Consider the following 22808-nt stretch of genomic DNA (forward strand, 5'->3'; position numbering starts at 1 on the left):
TTTTCCTTGGAAACAGATTAGTTTCTTGGTTGAGTAAGAAACAGAGTTGTACATCCTTATCAACAACAGAATCAGAATATGTTGTAGCATCAACTATCTGTACATAGGTAATTTGGCTTAAACAAATGTTGAAAGACTTGAAGGTAAAATGCAAAGAACCTATAACTATCTATTGTGATAACACAACAACAATTGATATATCTAAGAATCCGGTATTACATTCTAAAACAAAACATGTCTCTATGAAACTGATTTTTTTAAGGGAAAAAGTTGAAGCAAAAGAAATACAACTGGTTTATGTGAACACTAAAGAACAACTTGCAAATATTTTTACTAAACCTTTGCCTAAGGAGACCTTTGAGTATCTTAGAGAACATCTTGGGGTCATATCCCCACCGGTAGACACTTAGAAAGTTGATATCTGTCATCAACCGAAAAAATTAACAGAGATATATTCTTACTCCGGCTTTGATGAGGAAGCTACTTCTCAGGGGGAGTAGTTGGTATAGTGAAATTGGTTGGTATTTTGTATGTAACAGTTGGTATGTTGTAACTTTGGCATTTGATATCAAAGGGGGAGAGATATCTATGGAAAAACACATTATAAAACATATTATCTTGGTATAGAAAAACATAAAGAAACTCATGTTACTCTCAGGGGGAGAGATTGTTACTTTGAGAAGACTACTGGTTTTTATACTTGGCATTTCTGTTTTGGCACTTTGATGGTTTTTCCATCTTGTGTTGCCATCCATGCCAAAGGGGGATATTGTTGGTATTTTGGTATGGTTTTGTCATTGATGTCAACACCTACTAAAAGCACTTTGGAGATCCAGCAAACATTCACTGGCAAGCAAGTAACTATTGCACAGTTACTGGCATATGGTACACCGGCATGATATAATGATCACCGACACTTGAAATGGCATGGAAGACACTTGGTAATGTCGAAGACATCGTGTGGACATTTTATCTTGGAGAGTTGATCGTTGGTATATTCATAATTGCATATTTGCTTTTACTGGCAAATAGGTCCAGAGTTATCTAGGGTTACATTGGCAGGTTTATCTTTTCCAAATCGGCATGACACGCTATGGAGATGATTAATAAACGTTATAAATACATTAAGCCAACATGTTCAATTGGTTATTGCATCAGATATTATATTGTTTGTAAAATGTTCTTATTGTAATATCTTGTAGAGCCGACCTACTAAAATTGGTCTTAGGTTATGGTATAAATGTAAGATCTTAATTGTAAGATCGAACGTGGAATGCAAAGAAGGTATATTGTGAAGGGACATGTGAGATTAAGCAGAGCTATACACGAAGACATTATTTGAAGGTGAAGCTAGGGTTTTGTGAAGGCATATTAGCATTACACCAGTACTAAATCTAGCATACGAAGATGCTATTTTAAACAGTACATTCTTATTGGATTTAACCATCCAATTGTAGTTAGTGTGACTCCCATTTGTGTTTGAGCAGTGAGCTCTAAGCACTTAGCCTTTCTGCATGTGCAGACCCCATTTATGTACACTTACTATCTACAGTAGTATCATCTGATTGTGGGTAAGGTTTCCCATTGTGGTTTTTCCCCTTATAGGGTTTCCACGTACAAATATTGGTGTCATGTGTTGTGGATGATTTTATGTTTTGGTTTCATGCATTAATCTTTACCGTTATTGCATTTATCTGTTAAATTTGTCCACTGGTATAACAAACTGTCTCACCGATATTAAAGCAGTAATTGATTAAGTTGTTTTTGGTTTAAAGTTTTAGACAACTGATTCACCTCCCCCCCCCCTCTCAGTTGTCCCCAGGACCTAACAAACTGATCTCCTTGGCTTAAATAAAAACCTGTGGCTAAGGGAGTTGTGTATTTAGATGACACTTTTATCAAAATAGTGGGGGTTATTAAGGATTTAAAATTGACTTTGCATGCATATCCTAGTTGCATTATTTTGCAAGATATCTTTGAAATTGCTAGCCACATGAATACTCACACCTTGGAAATACTACTTTCATGATCTAGTACAAATTTTTGAAGATATTAGATTTTTGGTGAGGTTGCCATGATACTATCAAGTGTTAGTAGGTGACATTGGGATTTGATGGACAAATTGCCCTCTCCTATTTATCTTCCTTGGCATTTCTCAGTGACTCTCCCTTCCTTCCTTGGTAAGATGAGTGTTTAGAACTAAATATAGACACATCGATCAAATTAATCTCACACAAAAGGCAAATGCAATATTTAGAGGAGGTGACAAACAAAAGGATCAAGACTAGCTTCAACTACTTGCATAGGCTATTTATCCATGCGGTTAAGGCAATTTTAGGGGAGGATTTTCTAAAATATTGCCATATACATTGAGTCAATACAAATGTCTCTACCATGCTTTTGGTGATTATGTTAAGTGTGGGGGAGTCGAAAGATGGGGTGAAGCTTTTATGTCAAAATATTTTTTAAGATTACTTCCTTGGGGAATTGGAGATTGTCCAAGCCAATGTGGATGAGATTTTGAGGGTTCCTCTCCCACAAGATTATTTTGCGGCTTGACACCAAGGGAAATATTTTCCAATCCTTTCCACCTTTGAGCTTGAGGTCTTTGGAAACCATAGGCCAATCACAACCAGGGACATGGTCTTTCTAAAAAAGTTGTTGGGAATCACTATGAATGATGGAGGACACTAGATTAAGGAGTATATAAGAGCAGATTGTATGGACATCAAGGATGAGGAGGAAGATGTTGGTGCGGTCATCAAGGAGGTGCTGCTAGAAGTGGTTGTTGACATGGGTCTTGGCACTAAGGTTGAATCTATTGGTCATGATCACTGTGCAATTGAGTGTTTGGTTTATGTCAAGAGTGAGGGCAAGAAAAGGATAAACATTGATTGATACTCTTGTGCCATTTTGTTGTTTGGATGTATTCCCCTCATACTATAGGAGGGTTTAATTCCTACACTCGTATACGCCCTTAGTAGGGATTTATTTTCCTATTTTGGACTCCAATGGGCACCATTTTGTTGTTGGGTGTTCCACAGTTTGTTCTTGAAATGACATAAGGTAGTTAGGGTTCAGTCCTTATCTGGCTTTTCTATATCAAGACGACTGGGAATTCGTGCTGTCATATACTAGTTTGTAATTTTTTTTTGATATAATACATAAGGTGTTGCCCCACAAGCAACTATTAATCTAAAAAAATTAAATTATATATATCTAATTTTTTGTTTTTTATATGTTAAATTGACTTTTTTTTGTTGAAAGAGGGGTAAACACTTTTGACTCAAAGCTATGAACCGATGAGGTCACAAATAGAGGACACCATCCCCAATATAATCAATCAACAATAACACTCTAATGGGACTTGAACCTTGATGCTAAAAATAACACTACATCTTAACTATCACACCATGCCAACATTGACTTATATAATAAATTAATTAAAATAAATTTAAATTTATTTTATCTATATTAATATTAAAATTAAAATTTTAATAATTATTTTTAAAATATGTAATACAATACAATACAATACAATATAATATGAATCTAATTTAAATATAAATTGTTTTTATTCATATAATTATTAATTATTTTATTATATTCAATAATAAAAATTTAATTGAAATTTTTAATTTTATATATTTAAACAATACAATTTTTAAAAATAAAGAATGACATAAACGATATAATTTAAAAATTTATATTGAATCTCTTTCTTAAAATTTAAGATTATTTATATCCCTTCCTTTGCTTGTATCTCATCCACATAGATATATATTCACACATGTATAAGAGTTGTTTTATTTATTTGATTTTTTTTAGTGTTATTTATAATATGAATAATTATATATTTTAAATTTTACAAAACTAATAAATTATTTTAAATTTTAAATTAATATAAAATTTTAAATATTATATCAACCAATCATAATATTGATAAGCCAAGTAAAACTGTCTTATAATTAATATCAACTCTACTTTCACTTTATTGTAAAGTAATTACAACAATCAATAGTTGTTTCTCTTTAATTAATTTATATCAACTACAATACAAAATTCTTAATATAGAATTGTAAATCAACCAATCAATCTACTCATATTGGTATCTTATACAAACCAATAAAAATAATAATAAATACAACTCAAAAGAATTTGTTGATCTCAAATCATTATCTATTTTGTCCTCAAATTAATATACTATAGCTCATATATAATCTATTCTACAACTATTTTATTATTATAATATTATAAAGACAAATACTCCACAACTACAAACTCGACTAATAGATTTATTTTTGATGATCACAATTTTCAAAATAATCTATAAAAATATAAAAACACCAAATCTAAATAAGCTGTTTCCTACAACTATATTTACATGGATGCCAATATTTTAATACAATAGAAAGAATAAATAGAATCTATCCTTAAAAAGATGGACACAAAAGACATCGCATTTGAATGTGTGTTAGATCGTATAATATATAGAAGCATTATATTTTCATAATATTATAATAATAATATTTCCTTAATAATCTCCATCACGCAAATGACAAATGGCTTGATATAATAGGCTTCCAAATTTAAGCCAAATGATGAGTAGGAAGCCTTTGCTTACAAATACGTATTCTTCACATTATCAAATCATATTCTCCATACTTTTCTATGGACTGTCGACATATTACGAGAGAAATGTGGACGAAAGCACTGACTCTTTTGGGCAAACAGCGTAGCCTAAGGAAGTGGAAGCATCTTAACACCTTTTATTTTTGTTCCTCGTTTGCTTCTTGAAGGGTTCATGCATCCTTTTCCAATTTTCTTTAATTCTCTATAAAACAAACTCAAAACTCTTCCCAACATCATAACGATGAATATTTGTTCAAGCATAGCATTTACTATTTTGTTTTCATTCATATATTTTTTTCCTTGAAGGAGATCACGGAGGAGCTTGGGAAGCATTATTGTTTTCTCGCTGCTATGGGGCATTTAGGTATCTTTTGTTGTTCATTTTTTATTGGTACTTGAAAAGTTATATATCAAAATATGAGTCTATATTGATATTTTTTTTATTAATATTTCAAATTCAAGTTTTAGTCGATGATGTGTTTTTGCTTATTTTGTTAATGTTTTGAATATGAATGCAAGTTCTATAGATGCAAGTAAACATGGATTGCAGGTTAGAGAAAGATTCACAAGTTTCTCTCAAAGCTCAAAGGTACTTGAAATAGTCAATCACAATATACATGAAAATATGGGCAACTCTAAACAACACACTCTAAGCTTTGACTTCTTGTGATGACTCATCTAAAATTACACCAGCTTCTCCAGTAAGAACCACCTATTAATGGAATTTCAGATGAGTTGCCCAAACAAGTCAAAACTTAGAGAATGTTGTTTATCAAAATTTATTTCATTTGATATAATGTTTTTCGAAATTTAGGAATGTCTCACTATAATATATTACATATTATATAAAAACGTATTAGATTATTGGTGGATCCAATGATTTAGGAAGTGGGTAAGATTAGTATACTTAGGGCAAAGATGTGATTAACATGTTTAATTATTTCCCATCACCACTTGGATGTTGTCTTTGTGTCTACCATTTTTTTGAGTCTAAAAGCTTGTTTCTTATGTCATGGTCTCCCAATTAAAGTCATGCACTTAAGTCTTTTCAATAGGAAACACTTAAACTTATGAATTTATAGTTGAGACTAGTTCAAGGTTTATCATTTTGGGTCCATAGTCTATGAAGAGATTTATAAAAACTTCATATTTAAATACATCCATTTGTTCAACAAGTTTCTATCTTCATTTGATTTCTTTTCACCCTGCCATGGGTTCACATTTATATCATGGTTCAATAGTAAAAAATGACTTCACAAACACATTGCTAAACCTTGCATGGCCATAAAATTAAATTTCACAAGGATCTTCTATTTTATATGGTAATCCATCGAGGATCAAAGATTTGACAAATGAATGAAATATCAAATAGTTAAGGCTTTAACACAATAAATAAGGTGTGTGGAGTCTAACAACAACTTATCTTGTTAATGACATGTGGCTTTATGGTGGTATCCCCTATTTAATACCTATAATTGTTAGGAAAGGTGTCTTAACCTTCCTTCTATTAATAAGATCACAAAAAAATATGACTTTGTCATTATTAAATATTGGAGGTATTGATTCAACTCCACAAGCCTCAACAACTATGTGCAAGCAAAACACTCATCACAAATGGAGATAAAGCAAGATAGATTTTCTCAACAACTTGAGAATTGTACTAATGCACAAAAGATTGATTGATTACAATGAAAGAATCAATCCTTATTGAAAGGACAATGCAACCCTAGATCTAAATCATGGAGGAAGATTAAAAGATATCTTCACAAGTGTCTGACATCATAACGAATGAGAGAACATGTGCTAAATATACCCCAATCTAATAAAGTAGAAAAATACTCCTAAGTTTTGTTTAAGTGAATAAAGTATATTAATAAAAGACCTGATTTTAGATAATTAATTAGGTGATTATCCTAATTACTCTAAAACCCCTCTTAAGATTAACTTAGGGAGAATATAAAACCCTAAATATGAATGATGAATCCTAGCTGCAAGGCTTGACGAGGCACCCATGCACAAAAAAACTAATCTCATATAACTAGAGAAAAGGAGGAAATCACATGGGAAAAAATACTCTCCAAAAAACAGAAAATGAAATAACTACACTAGTCAAAGAAGGATGGAAGGAGGACTTGGTGTGAGCCCCCAAGGATTTCTTTTGTCACACAAGTACAATAGATGTCCTCCACATCGGAGAAGGAAAATGAGGATATGATTCCACACATAAAGAATTACCTCTCATGCCAATGATGAAATTCTAAAGATAGAACACAATCCACTATAATTTACAAACAATGTTTCTTGCCTTAGAAAGAAAGAGATCCACTCATGATTGGAAAAGACATTCCCATGAATTGAAAGAATCAAGAATCCAAATCCAAATGGTGTGTACCTTTTGAAACTACTTAACTATTATTTTGTACACAAATGATGATGATGCACAAAACCAATTAGGTAAAGGCTCAATCAGTGTAGAAGGTGACAATCCAAGATTATGAAAACTAATGTAGAAAAATCTTCATGAGAAGTGGAAAAGGGCTGACAACACTAATGAAATTAAAAAAAAAAAAAGAGTAGATATATTTCCTCAAGATAATCCTCCAATTCCTTATCTAAGAATCCATGAACAAGGATGATATTTCTCTAAGATATGAATCCCAAGAAGCTATGTAGCTATCAAAAAAGAGGAGATGAATGTTCTTAAAATAATCCTCCAAATTTGGAATATGAGACCACAAACAAGAATTGTATCTCTATAAGATACAAATACCAAGTAGTTGTGTTTAGAAGATGAATTTTCTACTCTAATAAATCAATGGGGGACATGCACATACCATGACCAAGATAATTAGAAACATCAAAATATCTAGATGGGGTCTCAATTTTAGGAGTGAGAACTGAGAGACAAGCCTCTAATTCATCAAAACATGCCAAACATGTGATCAACTCAAGCATCTCAAAAGTATCACGATCATAGGGTATATAATATACATGTGTAATGGGAATGAGACAACATGATGCATTGTCCTCTATAAATGAAGAGATTTGAAGATCTTCATAGATCTTTCAAAGGTGAGTCTAAAGTGTGTGGTGACAATCAACACTTGATAAAGCATAATAGTGTTAAAATCAACACAAGACAACATTCCTACAATATGGTCAATGATGTTCTTATAAGCATAGCTAACCCCATGTGTGGCTAGTTTATGAATGAACCCAAATAGATAAGGCAAAAAATCAAGCCATTGGAAATGTCTTAGGGTGTCCTTTCGACAAGACTCATAATTACCTTATGACAAAATGACAAGAAAAGGATGAACATAAAAAAACCATGATACCTCTTCAAATTAAAATTATACCCCAATAATATTAATGCATGCAAATAAAATCAAATAAAGTTATCTCATACAAACAAATCATTTTGGGTGCCAAAATGTCCAAGTGATTGATTAGAATGCGAAAACACAAAAAAATGAGTAAAATGCATTTGAGGAAGGTTCTGAAAAATTGTATGAAAATGGATTTTTGAGAGATTTGAATTACTTTTCCAATGTTTCATGAATCGTAAAAATTAGAGATATTAAGAAAAATATATGAGCTCAAAAGTAGACAATGAAGATTTAACTTTGACTAAGAATAATAGGAACAACGATAAATCTAATGATGAAAGTACTCAAAATCAGCTTTTTGACAATATTTTGTTTTCCTAATTTTGACACCCTAGCTGATGTTATGATTTTTTGAAAAAACAAGGTAAATTTAGCTAGCTAAGCCAATAGGCATGACCCTTCTTATTTGATTTTAGCAAAATTTACCTATTAAATACAAAAAATAATAGAAACCCAATTTTTTTTAATGCTTTCAAAAAAATGTAAAGAGCATTTTTCAATCCAAAAGGTATAAAATCCAATTTGATAACAAAATAAACTTCAACCTAAAGGAAAAATAGCCATGTTGTGCTATTTTGACAACACTTTTTTTATAAGATTTTCTCACTATCTACAAAAATAATTGATACTCAAATGGTTTTTTGTGGTTGTGGACAAGACTGGATAATTATTTTTCTCCAAAATATGATAGGAAAAAGTTATGGCTGAATTTCATCTTTTTAAAGAAAAAAATTTCTTTTTTTGTTTCACAAAATTGGATGAATTTTAACAAATTGATACATGGCATTCATATTTTTGACTAGTTTGAATCCAACTACGATGTTTGTTTTGTTCCAAGGTAAGTCATTTTTTATTCTCAAGGATGGATTTCTTAGAAAAAATCAAGAAATCTTAGATCAAATGGCACTTTGGTACTGCATTGGACTTTTTGATTGAACCCCACAAGTCTCAACAATTATTTGGATCCAAAACACTTGTCACAAATCAAGATCAAGCAATATAGATTTTCTCAACAACCCAAGAATTGTATTGATCCACAAAATATTGATTGATTATAATAAAATAATAAATCTTTATAGAAAGGATAATGTAACCCTAGATCTAAGCCCTAGACAAAGATTAAAAGAGATATTGACAAGTTTCCACATCATAATGAATGAGATGACATGTGGTAAATATAGCTAAATCTATTAAAATGAAAAAAAAACACTCCTAAGTTTATCTTTTAAGTGAATAAAGTAATAAATAACCTAATTAGATAATTAATTACCCAGGTCATTATCCTAATTACTCTAACATAAAATAGAAAAATTTAATTTTTGAGATATAGAGTTGGTTTTTGGCTAAAATAAAATTATATGGTTTCTCAAGTTGCATTTTTCTCTTCAATATTTATGATTTAAACAATAAGGTCAAATCAACCTCTCAAGTTGAAAGTTATGGCTTCAATAAAATTGCAAAAGAAATGTGAAATTTTTTTGGACACATAAAAGAGCTATAATGGGGAGTTACACTTGTTGACCAACTTATGGTACATATTATGACACATCATAAGACATTTATGATTGGTGAATAATGGAAAAAATAGAAAGCCCAATTTTTTAGTGGATTATAATATGGTTATGATAGGTGTAAGGAATATACTATTTTTTAGCTTGTGGACTCATCTTGAGATTTAGGATTTGCATGCTAATTTTTGGATGGTTTTAGCTTAAGATTTTATAATAAGTTCACAAACACCCTCACAAACCTTACATGACCATCAAATTTAATATATCACATATCTTCTATTTCATTTGGCAATTTACCGAGGATCAATAATCTGACAAAATCATGCAAGATCTAATAGTCAGGGATTCAACATAATAAAAAAGATGTGTAGAGTTTAACAATTGTTTTTAGCTTGTCAAAAAAACATGGATTTATGATAGCCTCCCTTAGTTAAATCTTAAATTTTTTAAGGTGTCCAAACCTTGATCCTACTGATAAGATTTTTAAAGCAAAAATAATAATTATATAATATGCAAAATGAGTATATATATGTTTGTATTTATTAAAAGATTAAATGTTGTACAACACTCTCCTTATAAATTTATAGTAGTAATAATTTTCATATAGCTTACTTCCTTTCATTAGGTATAAGAGATTGATTACTTTATATTCTAGGTGTTTGGTATAGGGATTTTTTTAATAATTTTTTTTTTTGAATAAGAGTGTACACAAAGAGGGTCTTGATCTTATTACAAGATGAGATGGAGGGACACAAAACTTGAGTTGTGAAAACTCAAATTGGAGGATTTGTTGTAAATTAAGATTTGTAGGTGATGATATCTATATCCAAACCTATAGCTACGCCAAAAGATTATCATAACAAGATAGATATCACATTAGAGGTTATTATTAGACTTAGTTTTGAATTAGTGTTCTTGAATGTGTATGAAAATACTATCACAATCAATCTCTAGAAGAAGATTCAAAATGTTGTACAACACTCTCCTTATAAATTTATAGTAGTAATTATTTTCATATAGCTTACTTCCTTTCATTAGGTATAAGAGATTGATTACTTTATATTCTAGGTGTTTGGTATAGGGATTTTTCTACTAATTTTTTTTTGAATAAGAGTGTACACAAAGAGGGTCTTGATCTTATTACAAGATGAGATGGAGGGACACAAAACTTGAGTTGTGAAAGCTCAAAGTGGAGGATTTGTTGTAAATTAAGATTTGTAGGTGATAATATCTATATCCAAACCTATAGCTACGCCAAAAGATTATCATTACAAGATAGATATCACATTAGAGGTTATTATTAGACTTAGTTTTGAATTAGTGTTCTTGAATGTGTATGAAAATACTATCACAATCAATCTTTATAAGAAGATTCAAGGAGGAATTTATTAGGATATAAATATTTGTTAAATAATTTTTTCTTGAAAAATAAGTTATATACTCTTATGATAGAGGATACTGGGTTTGTGGATAGACATCTAAATTTATTCAATATGGTAGTTGCCTAGTTTCACTTTGTGGGACTGAAAATAGATTAATATTATTAGTATATAAATTATTATGTTATTTTCTAGATTCATAACATTACCTTGTTATGGCGTGTGGGAGCACTATCACCAAGTTTAAAATGGACTTGAAGTAGTTGCATATTTTCTTTTTAAAGAAATGAGAAGGAATTATTCTCTATTGGTGAAGAAGGTCCTGGAATTTTATGGAATATATTGTTTAAATAAAAATAGAAGAAAAAAAAGTATACATACAAATCCCACAGAAGATCCAAATCTCCTAGTGATTTCAAGGAAAAATATTGGAACTACATGAAATTCAAACACCTAAGAAGAGACTGTAAGGTGAAGAAGAAAAAGAAGAAAGATAAATATTCTAATGATGATTTGAGATATCCCCTTCGGATGAAGGTGATGGTTAAATGCCACTGTCTTGTCCACTTTTGCATTAAAAGTATGTAGTTGATAGACTTTGGTGCTTCTTTCCACATAACCTCACATCAAGTTTGGTTTACAAAGTGGTAAGAATATGATGGTGGTAAGGTGTAAGTTGGAGATTTAAATATCGATGACCATGGTAGATTATTAAGTTGATTCTCTAATTGATGAGTGAAGGGAATTTGTGGTGTATTGGATATCCTTAGTTGGAAATATAACCTAATTTCTATAATTGAATTGAGTGATGTGGGTGTGTAGGTTATTTTCTCAGGTGGAGGGTGCTAGATGGTTAGAGGAGCTATGTTCCTTCTAAGAGTGTTTATATTGGCACTTTGTTTTAGCCAGATGCATGCACAATTTAATAAAATAGATCTATAAATTTTATTGTATTGAATAGATTTGTAAAACCTTCACCTTCACCATTGAAACAAAAATTTAATAGGTGTCAAGTTTACATTCTAATGGTCACACCTTTTAGGTACCTAAGGGTTCTCATACTCTGGAGACTACATTATCAATTTAAAAAACTATGTTATAGCACCAAATGATGGGTCACATAGCAACTATGGAATGAATGGCTAAGCATTCAATGTAGTCATGGATTGACATAACTCTAATGTAGTGGCCTTGTACAAGTGATTGTTGAATTTGACAAGCTAATGACCATAAATATGGAGGAAACATTATGTACATTTGAGAGCACCATTCAACTAATATATCTATATTATATGACGCGAGGGATGTGGCTCCAAATTTCACATGCATTATGTGAGCTAATGCATTTTGATGAGTCAATAAAGACATGTAGATAAATAATAGTATTTTTAGTTCTAGGAGTAGAAAACCACATTTAATAAAAACCATATGGAAGTGATATGAAAAGATAACATTTTATGAAATATCATTGGTTGGTTGGAATAAAGGAAAAGAAAGATTGAATTAAAGTATGGCTCTATCAAGCTATTTTCACACTCCATTAGAGATGACCTTCAAATTGCTTTGTGTAGACCATAATATGTAAGAATAATGGTGACCAATATTGAGATAAAATCCCTAATTTATTGCACATGCAGTGACATGTATCTCTTTCTTTTAGTTTTACAACACATAGATGAAACCACACATTCATTAGTAGTTATTTTAACCACATTAAATATCCACATCTAGAACCAAATTAGTGGTAATAATTGAATTATAATCCATCACTAGAGGGAAGATCATCCATCAACATCATTATAAGCATTACAATTAATAAATCTATTGATGGGGTCATAAATACTTGGTTAATGAAATGTGATGGAAACTTAGGAGAGAGAATGGTGGCAATTACCATTTCTTGCATCATGATCCTTAGAAAAAAATAACTCACTAGATAAATTACACACAAACAATAGATAGAAAAAGGTAGAAGTTTGAAGTTTTTATTTCTTAAAAATAAAGAATGTCTAAACCTATAAATGGTTGACAAGTGTTTCATATGGAATATTTTCTTGTGATTTTTTTAGACTTCAAAGGTTGTACGAGAAAAAATTCAATGGCAAGAGTTAAGAGTCTTATCTTCACAACCCATCTCATAAAGAGAAACACACTTGTTTTGCAAGAACTCAATATCTAGACAGTAATTGAAGGTACAAGTAGTTTAATTACTCAAGGAATATATATTCTTTAATCTAGAATATACATGTTTTCCTCCAAATTCCTAGATGGATAGTGAGAATGGCATTGGACCATTAGGAGGAGACATATTGGAGAAAAAATATTTGTTTTTGTCTAACAAATAATATAGATGATAAAAATAGAATATTTGTGTATTTCTAATTATTTGCCTCTTTATATGATTCACCATGTGAGGCAACAAAATTTTCCCTTATTCCCTAAGATTCTATAGCAATACCACCTTTAGAATTAGGTGGTTGACCACCATTACCAGTTTAGATTTTTGTGGTCCATTACCATTTCTAAAATTATGATTATTTTACAACTCATGACCATTGGCAATTCCTTTTTCTTTCTTGGGAGGATTTTCATGAACAAGAGGAGTGAAATTATAATGAGGAGTGACAAGGGATAAATCCTTGACCTTATGATCATAAGATTGATGCCTAAAATAATTTTTAGATAAGTTGATATAAAGAACATGTTGTGTGGTGTCATTTGTATGTCAATAGTCTCTGTTACATCCTTATCAACATAAATACTTTTGTTTAGGAAAGTTGAGAAAAAAATATCTAGTTTAACACAAATGATATTTCCTAACTAACTTGTTACTTTTGATAAGAATTTTCAGCATGGGGAAAGCAACCCAAGAAATTCCACCCCAAATGAGACATAGATAGCTCACCCCTTTAAAATGACAAGTCTTAGGTATAGGTTGTGAAAATAAGTAGTGGCAAATAGGTGAATCAAAGATCATTTGCATAATTGACTTCAACAAAGTGAAAAAGAATCATTTCCTAATGTTTTGATATTGCTAATGAATATCCCATGCATGACTTAAGCCTTCGTCACCTATTCTTTAAGTACAGTTTTAGGGAAAATCCTTCTAACAAAATTACTAACTAAGATAAATTTTCAAACTAATAGCCAACACCATCAAATTTTAGAATGAGAAAAAATACATCTAAAAATATTTTAGAAGGTATGTCTTGTGAAAGACTTTGAAAACAAACTTTTTAGATTGCATTACTTATGAAACCATTGTCATCAATTATCAAATGTTCAACTCTAACAACTAATAAATTTATAAAATTGAAAACTATTTAAATGATAATAAATAACACACAAATGAAAAATCTACAATACAGACTCTTGATAAAAAAGAATATAACATAAAAAGAATACATATAAAACCAAGCACTAAATCGTAAAGAACTTAGGATGCACTCTTCCACCATGATATCAATTAAGTGATTTTGATTACAATAATATATACCAAAAGTAGAGACTAAGACATCTAAATTTTGTCGCCAATTCGAAACAGTGTTCTAACTTTAAAATATATATCATACACGATTTTGGCGTCCTATGATAAGTTATCATGGTTGGAATCTGAATTGTTTGAAATTGACAGATTATCACCCTCATCAGTTTAAATGGGTGTCACCCACCTAATAAGGGAAGACAACAATGCATTTTGAGCGCTAGAAAGAGGATCGCTTAGCGGCAGCTACTGCGCCAAGAATAGTGTTTGCCATGTGATTTTGCATTTAATATTCATAAGTGAATACTTTTGTTTGAGTAAAGCTAAATCCATAACATAAAAAGCCATCTGCAAAAAACGTCGCCACCGCAAGCTCCTTGTGTACCATTCCGAATTTTACTCATTCTATGATTGAGCTTCAAATTATACTCTGCAAGTTTCCTAGCAATTTCAGGCACCCTTAACCCTATAAAAGATGTTCTAACTACTCCAAATCACAGCACAGCCGACATCTTTGAGCTTGGTTTTTCACTTTGTCCACATTTTTCTCCGTAGAACGCATAAATCATCATAGTTTTTGTGGCACAATGACTGTTAGACATCCTTTCCTTACCACTGTATTTTCTATTCAATGATAAGTGCTTGAGAGATATTTCAATTCTAAGCTTCAGTCATCAATATGTGTTTGCTCTTATTGATTCGACAATATGATTACAGATTGTGGAGTTGCAAGTAAACATGGACTGCAGTGGTTGCGAAAGGAAGGTTCGCAAAGCTCTCTCTAATCTCAAAGGTATAAGGACTAGTATTTGTGTTATGCTTTTAATCTGAATTCCAGTTTAGTTTAGATCCATCCATCCATTTTTGTGAATATATGCATTATTATTTATTTATAAATGATAATTCTGATATCAATTCATAAAGAAAAAGATTATAATCAAAGTAATGGCAAAAATCAAGTGGATGTTGATGATAACAAACTCTTTATTAACATGATTTGTTAAGATGGTTCATTTGAAATCATATTAATAGATGAATTTTATTGAAAAAATCAAGATGATTTCCGATAAATCAAGAAAATAAATCAAAACTTAGAATGTACTATTCAAACTTATCTATCTACATCTAATGATTAGATCTCACGCTTTGACCACAAGGCCCCCTCCACCAGCTGTTTAAGATTCATAGAAATACTGGTTTTATGATGTCTAGGGAAACCTAAATTTTGGTGGGTTTATCCTATTGCAGGGATAGACAGTGTAGACATTGACCTGTCAATGCAGAAGGTCACAGTGAGTGGGTACATTGGGGCGAAGAAGGTTCTCAAGGCTGTGAGAAGAAGTGGGAAACAAGCAGAGTTGTGGCCATATCCTTATGATAGCGAACATCATCCTTACACAGAGCAGTACTTTGAGAAGACGACGTATAATTCCAGTTACAATTACTACAAGCATGGCTACAATGGGAGCACCCATGGGTACTTTCAAGCACCTTCTCATTCAACAATTATTGATGATAAATCGTCACACCTATTTAGCGATGATAATCCACATGCATGCATTGTAATGTAATGGAGATAGAGCTACTATTGTATCAAATATGGCCATGTACATAAGTTTATATTTGGGAAAATCTGTTATGTCCTGGGCAAAGGCTTGGGACTAATTATATATTGTTTGTCATAATCTTGTTACCTCTGGAAGTGACGTCTGTCTTTTGGTAGACAATTGCAATAAAATTGTTGCAAAGAAAGAAAAAAAGTGCTGAGAATTTTCTCGAGAGAGTTCTGTTCGGATTTTGTGAAATTATGGCTTGTAATTCGTGCTCCTACATCTCCCCATGCTGTTTTACATGGATTGTTTCAAAGTTCTATGCATTTATTTTCTCAATGAGTAGCTTACGGCTTTATAAATGGTTAGTAATGTGCCCCTACAATTGTGCATGTGGTAGTGAGATGGCCCCTCGGTATGCTTATAAATTTGTTCTGACAGAGGTGATATTTTTTTTTATTGGATAAATGTATTTATTAATATTAAATGATTAATACAATAGAGCGTTCTACTAAGATAAAATTCTTGAAAGCAATTATTTGAATTTAAAAATCAGCTGCAACAAGATATTACAGTGAAGAGTAAATCACACAATATATTTGAGTGAAGAGAAACAAGAGTAGATTGTGTTAATCTAAAAATCGGATATCACTTTTATCCAAGAGTATCAAGTACATGCTTCTCCACAATAATATTTGTAGTTGTGAGAAGAAGTTCATTGCAGTCTTTAGCAATAACTGGAAAATTGTATTCTTGAATGATTTATCTAAATAAAATAAATTAATTTTTTTTAAAATATTAAAATATTAGATAGAGATTGAATAATGGAGAAGGTAGAAACTACTCATTATATGAGCCACGATTTGAATAGTGGTTCTTTCTAGATAGAGAAGCATGTTAAATAATATTCATTCCAAAGAGGAGCAACTAGCATCTAAACTCCAAGGTACCTCCAAAAGTGCATTGAATACCATTTTTAATGTATACACTTTAAAATACCTTAAACTATCCACCAATGTAGTGTGTAGTCATGAAGATTGATGGCATGTTGTTTAGTAATGAAGGGGAAGGAATGAATCCAAAATAACCAATAAATTATTGAGAAAGAACATAATGGCATGTAGGCAATAAAAAGAATGATGAACCAAATAAAATGTAATATTTATGCATTGTATATGAACCAAAAAATGGTATTATCCACTATCAAAATATTGTTAGACAGCCTATGTAACTATAAGAAAGAGATTTGTAATATCCAAATAATTTATAAAAAAACAAAAAAGAAATCATGCATAAAAACTCAATCTAGAGTAGCACCATTAGTCACTGTGCTATCTAATTAAAACCCCATAAATTGATTGCACAATAAAGAGCCTTTAAAATCGTTCAATTTTGTTCTCCAAGGAAATTGCTAGGTGTACCTTTTCTGTAAAGGATATGCCATTGGTTAGTTTTCATTCAATGTGGCATATAGGCCTATAATCTAAATAATTTGAATTTATTAAATTCCTTTTGCTATTATACAGTTAAAGACTTTATTTAAACTAATTTTTAAAGAGTTTTCATTAAATATTCAATAGGAGGACATAAGGAAAAATGTTGACCATGAGTTTGAAACAAAGATAATCCATTTCAAAATCATATGCCCTTTTAGTTTCTGGAGATACTAGGTGATAATATTTATTAGTGAAGTATGGTCAAACAAATGATATGGAATCAAGATATATAGGAACCTTTAAAATCACTCAATTTTATCCTCCATGGAAATTCCTAGGTGTACCTTTTCTATAAGGATATGTCATGGGTTAGTTTTAGTTCAATGTGGCATATAAGCCTAGGAGAAATGATTTGAGTTTATTAACTTCCTTTTACTATTGTGCATTTAATGACTTTATTTAAACTAATTTTTAAAGGGTTTTCATTAAACATTCAATAGGACATAAGGAAAAATGTTTACCATGAGTTTGAAATAAAGATAATCCATTTCAAAATTATATGCCCTTTTAGTTTCTAGAGTTACTAAGTGATAATATTTATTAATGAAGTATTGTCAAACAAATGATATGGCATCAAGATATAAGGTAGGAATAGATGAATTACAAAAGAAAATATTTTAGTAGGAAAAGTACCAGGAGTATAGGAAATAAAAAAAAATGGAAATAAAATATAATGAATAGGAATGCAAGGCTATAATCCATTAAATTATGGAGATCCATGTAACATTAAGAGAGGTTTTTTTTTATAATTTTCTTCTATAAATTTTCATTTAAAAAGAGATTGTTTAATTAGGGAAAAAATTGTTAGGTTTGGCTCTTAGACATTTATAGAAAATAATATTAATCATGAAGTACAATAATAATTTTATAATCACACAATCACCATTTTATAGATTTAATTTTTTTATCTTTGTAAATAAAATTAAAAAAAAACTTTAGTATGTTCTATTAGATTGTTTAGTAAAAATATCTCTATTATTTTATAATTGAAGATGCCACCTTTTTTCTTGGTAGTTAAATTGCTGGAAAGGCCAACTTGCATTAGATTAACTTGAAAAAGATTAACAAAGCCCATAAAATATATGTTTTGCAAAACCTAAACGAGATCCCAACTATACAAAAATGGATCTAATACCACCCTAAGCCTACCCAAACATACACAAATGAAATCCTTACAACTTAACCGTAGACCTAACAACTTCAAACAAAAATTGCCTGACCTCAAACAAAATCTTGAAGTTATCCACTTGCCCTCTTTGCCACATTGTCTTGATGAATGTCATCAACCTACATTTCCCATTTGAGCCCCTCCAGTTGGACATACGATTTAACCCACATGGGGTCTTCATTCATCTCAATCTACGTCCAATTTAGTAGAAATTCCAGTCCTCCGGTCACTAAATGCCAATTGTCTTGGTATTCCTCCTCCTCATCAATTAGGACTAAGGGGAATTTGGGGGCATCGAGATGCATTTTGAAGAAATTTTTGGGCATGGGAATATATTTATGATCATCAATATTCATCATCACTTCTTCCATACCCCCCAAAACTTTCCCTTTGAAGACCCTTTCGCATAAAAGTCTTTCTTTTTCTTTGCTAAAACTTAAATCCATAGAAATCGCTAGAAACATGGAGGGGATATCTTTGTTGGCTCTATATTTGTGATTTGCAGTTAAGAATTCATCCCCCAAAATGGCCCTCACCACATCAATAACTAGTGGGTGATCATGCAGCATGATGGATTTCAGTCTCTTGTGTCTGATCTCCCCTAGAAATTCCATTTGCCTAATTGAATATGCCACCTTTCTTCATAAATGTGAAACTATAAAAAATATTGACAACTAGAGATTATGTATATTTCTCCTTTCATTATTGCACTTATTCTTAATCACATTTCATAATTGTGAATTTTGTGCAAGCTGGTCATGTGTAGATAAGAAACCACAATTGTGAATAAACAATTCCCTCCAAGAATGCCTCCAAGTTATTCACATTATCAACTTTCCTCTTCACGATAAGACTTCTACAATAATTTTGTCTCCATTGACAATCTCAAGGAGGTTTTACATACCATTAACAATGACAAGAATCTTGGGTGTGATGGCTTCCCTTATGAATCCTATGAGGCTCTTTTGATTATGTGGGAGAGGACATGCATATATTTTATCTAGAAGCTTTCCATTCCAGGTCCTTAGTGAAAGTCATTAATAAAGAAACATCAAGTTCATACCTAAGACAAGATATAAGTATATCCATATCTAGAGGCCCCTTACTCTACTTGATGTACCACACAAAATTACCACCAAACATTTATCTTCAAAGGTGCATAGACTATTTTTTTAAATTGAGTAGTTACAGCAAACTAGTTTCATAAAATCTAGATATATCCTGATAATATCTTAGTAATCTATAAAGGCAAAAAATGGGCATGCTGTTCTCAACAAAATGATCTATTCTTAAAAAATAATTTTTTTGAGGCTAATGATCATATTTAATGGACTTTCATTCTAGTCATTCTTTGAGCTTGGGGATTTGGATAATGTTTTATCCTTGAATATATTATAATTCTCTTTGATAGTGCCTCTATTTATATCACCCTCAATGGTCACCAATCCAATGCCTTTGGGCTCTTTCATTATATTAACCATGTTTTTCCTTTGAGCCCAACTCTATATGTGCTTGATGCTAAATAATTTGGCTATCTCTTGACCCATTTTATTTCTCAAGGGGTGGTTAAAGGTATTATATTGCATCATTTATCAATTATACTAATTAATGAGCATTTTGTAGATGATTCATTTGTCACTTCCATTGAAGAGGATATAAATGATTCAACACGTGGATATAAATCAAAGAAGATGAAAGTGACAAATAGATGCTAGTTTCTTTTCAATGTTTTTCATATAAGAATCATTATATATAGACAAGAAAAAGAATATTTGCATACTTATTTAAGACAATCATAATTTAATACTAACTTTCTTATTTATTCAAAAAGTTATTATTAAATAATATTATATTTCATTAATTCCATAAATGATTTTTGATATAACATTACATATATCTTATTTTAAAAAGACATTAAAAAATATTACCTTTCTTCAATACATTTTCAAATTTGTTTTGAAGTATTGCATTTCCTTGAATCCTTGGATGACTTTTTATTTAACTTCCGTTTTCTAAATAAAATAAAAACTTATTTTAAAAAGCCATTAAAAAATATTACATTTCTTCAATAAATTCTTTAAATTTATTTTGAAGTATTGCATTTCCTTGATTCCTTGGGTAATTTGTGATTTAGGTTTTTTGTTTTCTTTCAAGAAAAAGAAAGAAAGAAATTATAGAATATTACATCCCCTAACGCATTCTTAGAAAAAAAAGAAGAAAAGAATCTATTGCATCCTGGTGGTTCCATGGATGACCTGTGATTTTGTGTTATACTTTCTTATGTCTTCATTCAATGATGTATTTCCTGAGTTCCTTCGCGACTAAGACAAAAAAAACTCTTCAAATGAAAACGCGGTTTCCCCGAACTGGGAAATTCTATGTACAATAACTGAATGACATTATATTATTCTGCACGCATGGGGGTTTTCATCGCTGAATAAATCTGTCAATTTATCGTCTACAACTGTAGAGTAGGGAGGATTTTGATAATACCCATGGCTTCTACCATTGTATCCATGCTTACGGTAATTGTAAGTGGAATCAAACGTTTTTCTTTCATAATAACGATCAGTATAAGAAGTATACTCGGCATCATAAGGATAAGGCCACACCTCTGCCTTTTTCCCACATCCTCTCACAGCCTTGATTACCTTTTTACGATCGACATAACCAGTCACTGTAACTTTCTGCATTGCCATGTCGATCTCCACATTGTCTACACCTATTTTATCAAAACCCAACGAAATATTCATAGATTGAAACTATAGACGATTGAATTTACAGTAGTTAGAAACTATGTTTGAAAGCATGATAAATTAATCTACCTTGGAGTTGAGAGAGAGCCTTGCGAATTTTTCGTTCGCAGCCACCACAATCCATATTTACTTGCATCTCCACAATCTGCAATGCCTGCAATAAAGCTATTCGGTTTCATTAGTAATCCACATAAAACCCCATGAATTTATTGTTAATAAATTTATCTTCGAGTAGTGAAGAAATATTTGTAATTCTTAAACAAAACCCTAATTGAGGTACAAGCAAATTAGCTCTTACCGTCATTGCGTCGCCTCCTGATTGTTGCTTCTCAAATTTTTTATCTCTTGAATACAAATAAAAGGAAATAATCAAGTTGATTTGAGAAGTCTGGGATTCAGATTTCCTTTTATAAGCAGTGGAAGGAGATTAGGAAGGTGAGAGGAATGAAGAAAACACGGAGGTTGGCGTGCTTGGCAAGTTCAACAATTCCATGACAGTTATATCAAGGCTGGGCGATTTGTTTTAACTAAAACAATAAGAAATGAAAAAGAGACTCCTCAATGAATCTTCCTATTAGAACCCTCTGAATGATAGCGAAGATGAATCTGCCATGAATCTTCTTCTGCCCAAATATTTTTATGCCTTTCTAAGGTGGCCTTGTTTAATGCAAGCTCCCTTTTGTTGTTTTTTGTGCTCTATTTTAATAATGGAAAGCAACTTCGTTGTGAAATATTCGCATTACTGGCAAGGTCTTCTTATTCTTTCATTTAACTTGTAGAGAGCTCATAAACACCGTGTCTGAGAATGTTCAGAGCTTGATTCGTTGGTAAATTTTTATGTGCATTAATTCTTTATAATTTAATTAATATTAAGTAGTGTATATGAATAATGGAAGAATTTAGGGTGGTTTATAAAAATGAAGAAAAATGTAAAAGTCAACAAGTTTTTTATTATCTTATTTATATTATATATTAGTTGTTATTATTGAAGAATATTTTTTGTATTAATGATAAGGGTGAGAGAGATCTTCAATTATGTACTATTTGTTATTATTGAAGAATATTTTATGTGGTAATGATAAGGGTGAGGGAGATCTTCAAGACTTGGTGGAGTTGATCTCATATATGTAAAAGAAATTGAATTGTACGATGATCTTTTACAATTGTTGAAGGAAAATATTAGTGAGAGCAAAGAAGACAACACCCCTTAAGCATATGCTACTTCTAAAATGAGAAGGACATAGTTTTTTTAAGGAAGTTCAAAAAGGATTTATAAAAAGAGAGTGAATGGAGTGAATGGATCAAATGGATCATCTTTTTTTTTTTTTTTGTAATCAATTCCTTTTCGTATCAGTATAATTCTAACTGGAATCAAACCGATATAATTCATAGATTCACAAAAAATAAAATAATTTTGAGGAGGAGTGGCATCTTACATTAGAT

At 31.0% G+C, this 22808-nt stretch overlaps 2 protein-coding genes across 2 annotated transcripts; one reads left to right on the plus strand and one right to left on the minus strand.

The window, feature by feature from the left end:
* Nucleotides 1–14899: 14899 nt before the first annotated feature.
* Nucleotides 14900–16174, plus strand: LOC131055433 (heavy metal-associated isoprenylated plant protein 30-like). The gene is made up of 3 exons (XM_057989918.1): nt 14900–14988; nt 15113–15188; nt 15644–16174. The coding sequence occupies exons 1-3, from the start codon at nt 14983–14985 to the stop codon at nt 15964–15966; spliced, it is 405 nt and encodes a 134-aa protein (XP_057845901.1). The 5' UTR covers nt 14900–14982; the 3' UTR covers nt 15967–16174.
* Nucleotides 16175–20882: 4708 nt separating this feature from the next.
* On the minus strand, nt 20883–21726 carry LOC131055375 (heavy metal-associated isoprenylated plant protein 29-like). Its single transcript, XM_057989832.1, has 3 exons — nt 21664–21726; nt 21435–21519; nt 20883–21331 (listed from the first exon to the last, which is right to left on the minus strand). Exons 1-3 carry the CDS (start codon nt 21667–21669, stop codon nt 21009–21011), a joined length of 414 nt encoding a protein of 137 aa, XP_057845815.1. The 5' UTR covers nt 21670–21726; the 3' UTR covers nt 20883–21008.
* Nucleotides 21727–22808: the final 1082 nt, after the last annotated feature.

This window comes from Cryptomeria japonica, chromosome 8 (assembly GCF_030272615.1).
Source record: "Cryptomeria japonica chromosome 8, Sugi_1.0, whole genome shotgun sequence".
Taxonomy (NCBI): Eukaryota; Viridiplantae; Streptophyta; class Pinopsida; order Cupressales; family Cupressaceae; genus Cryptomeria; species Cryptomeria japonica.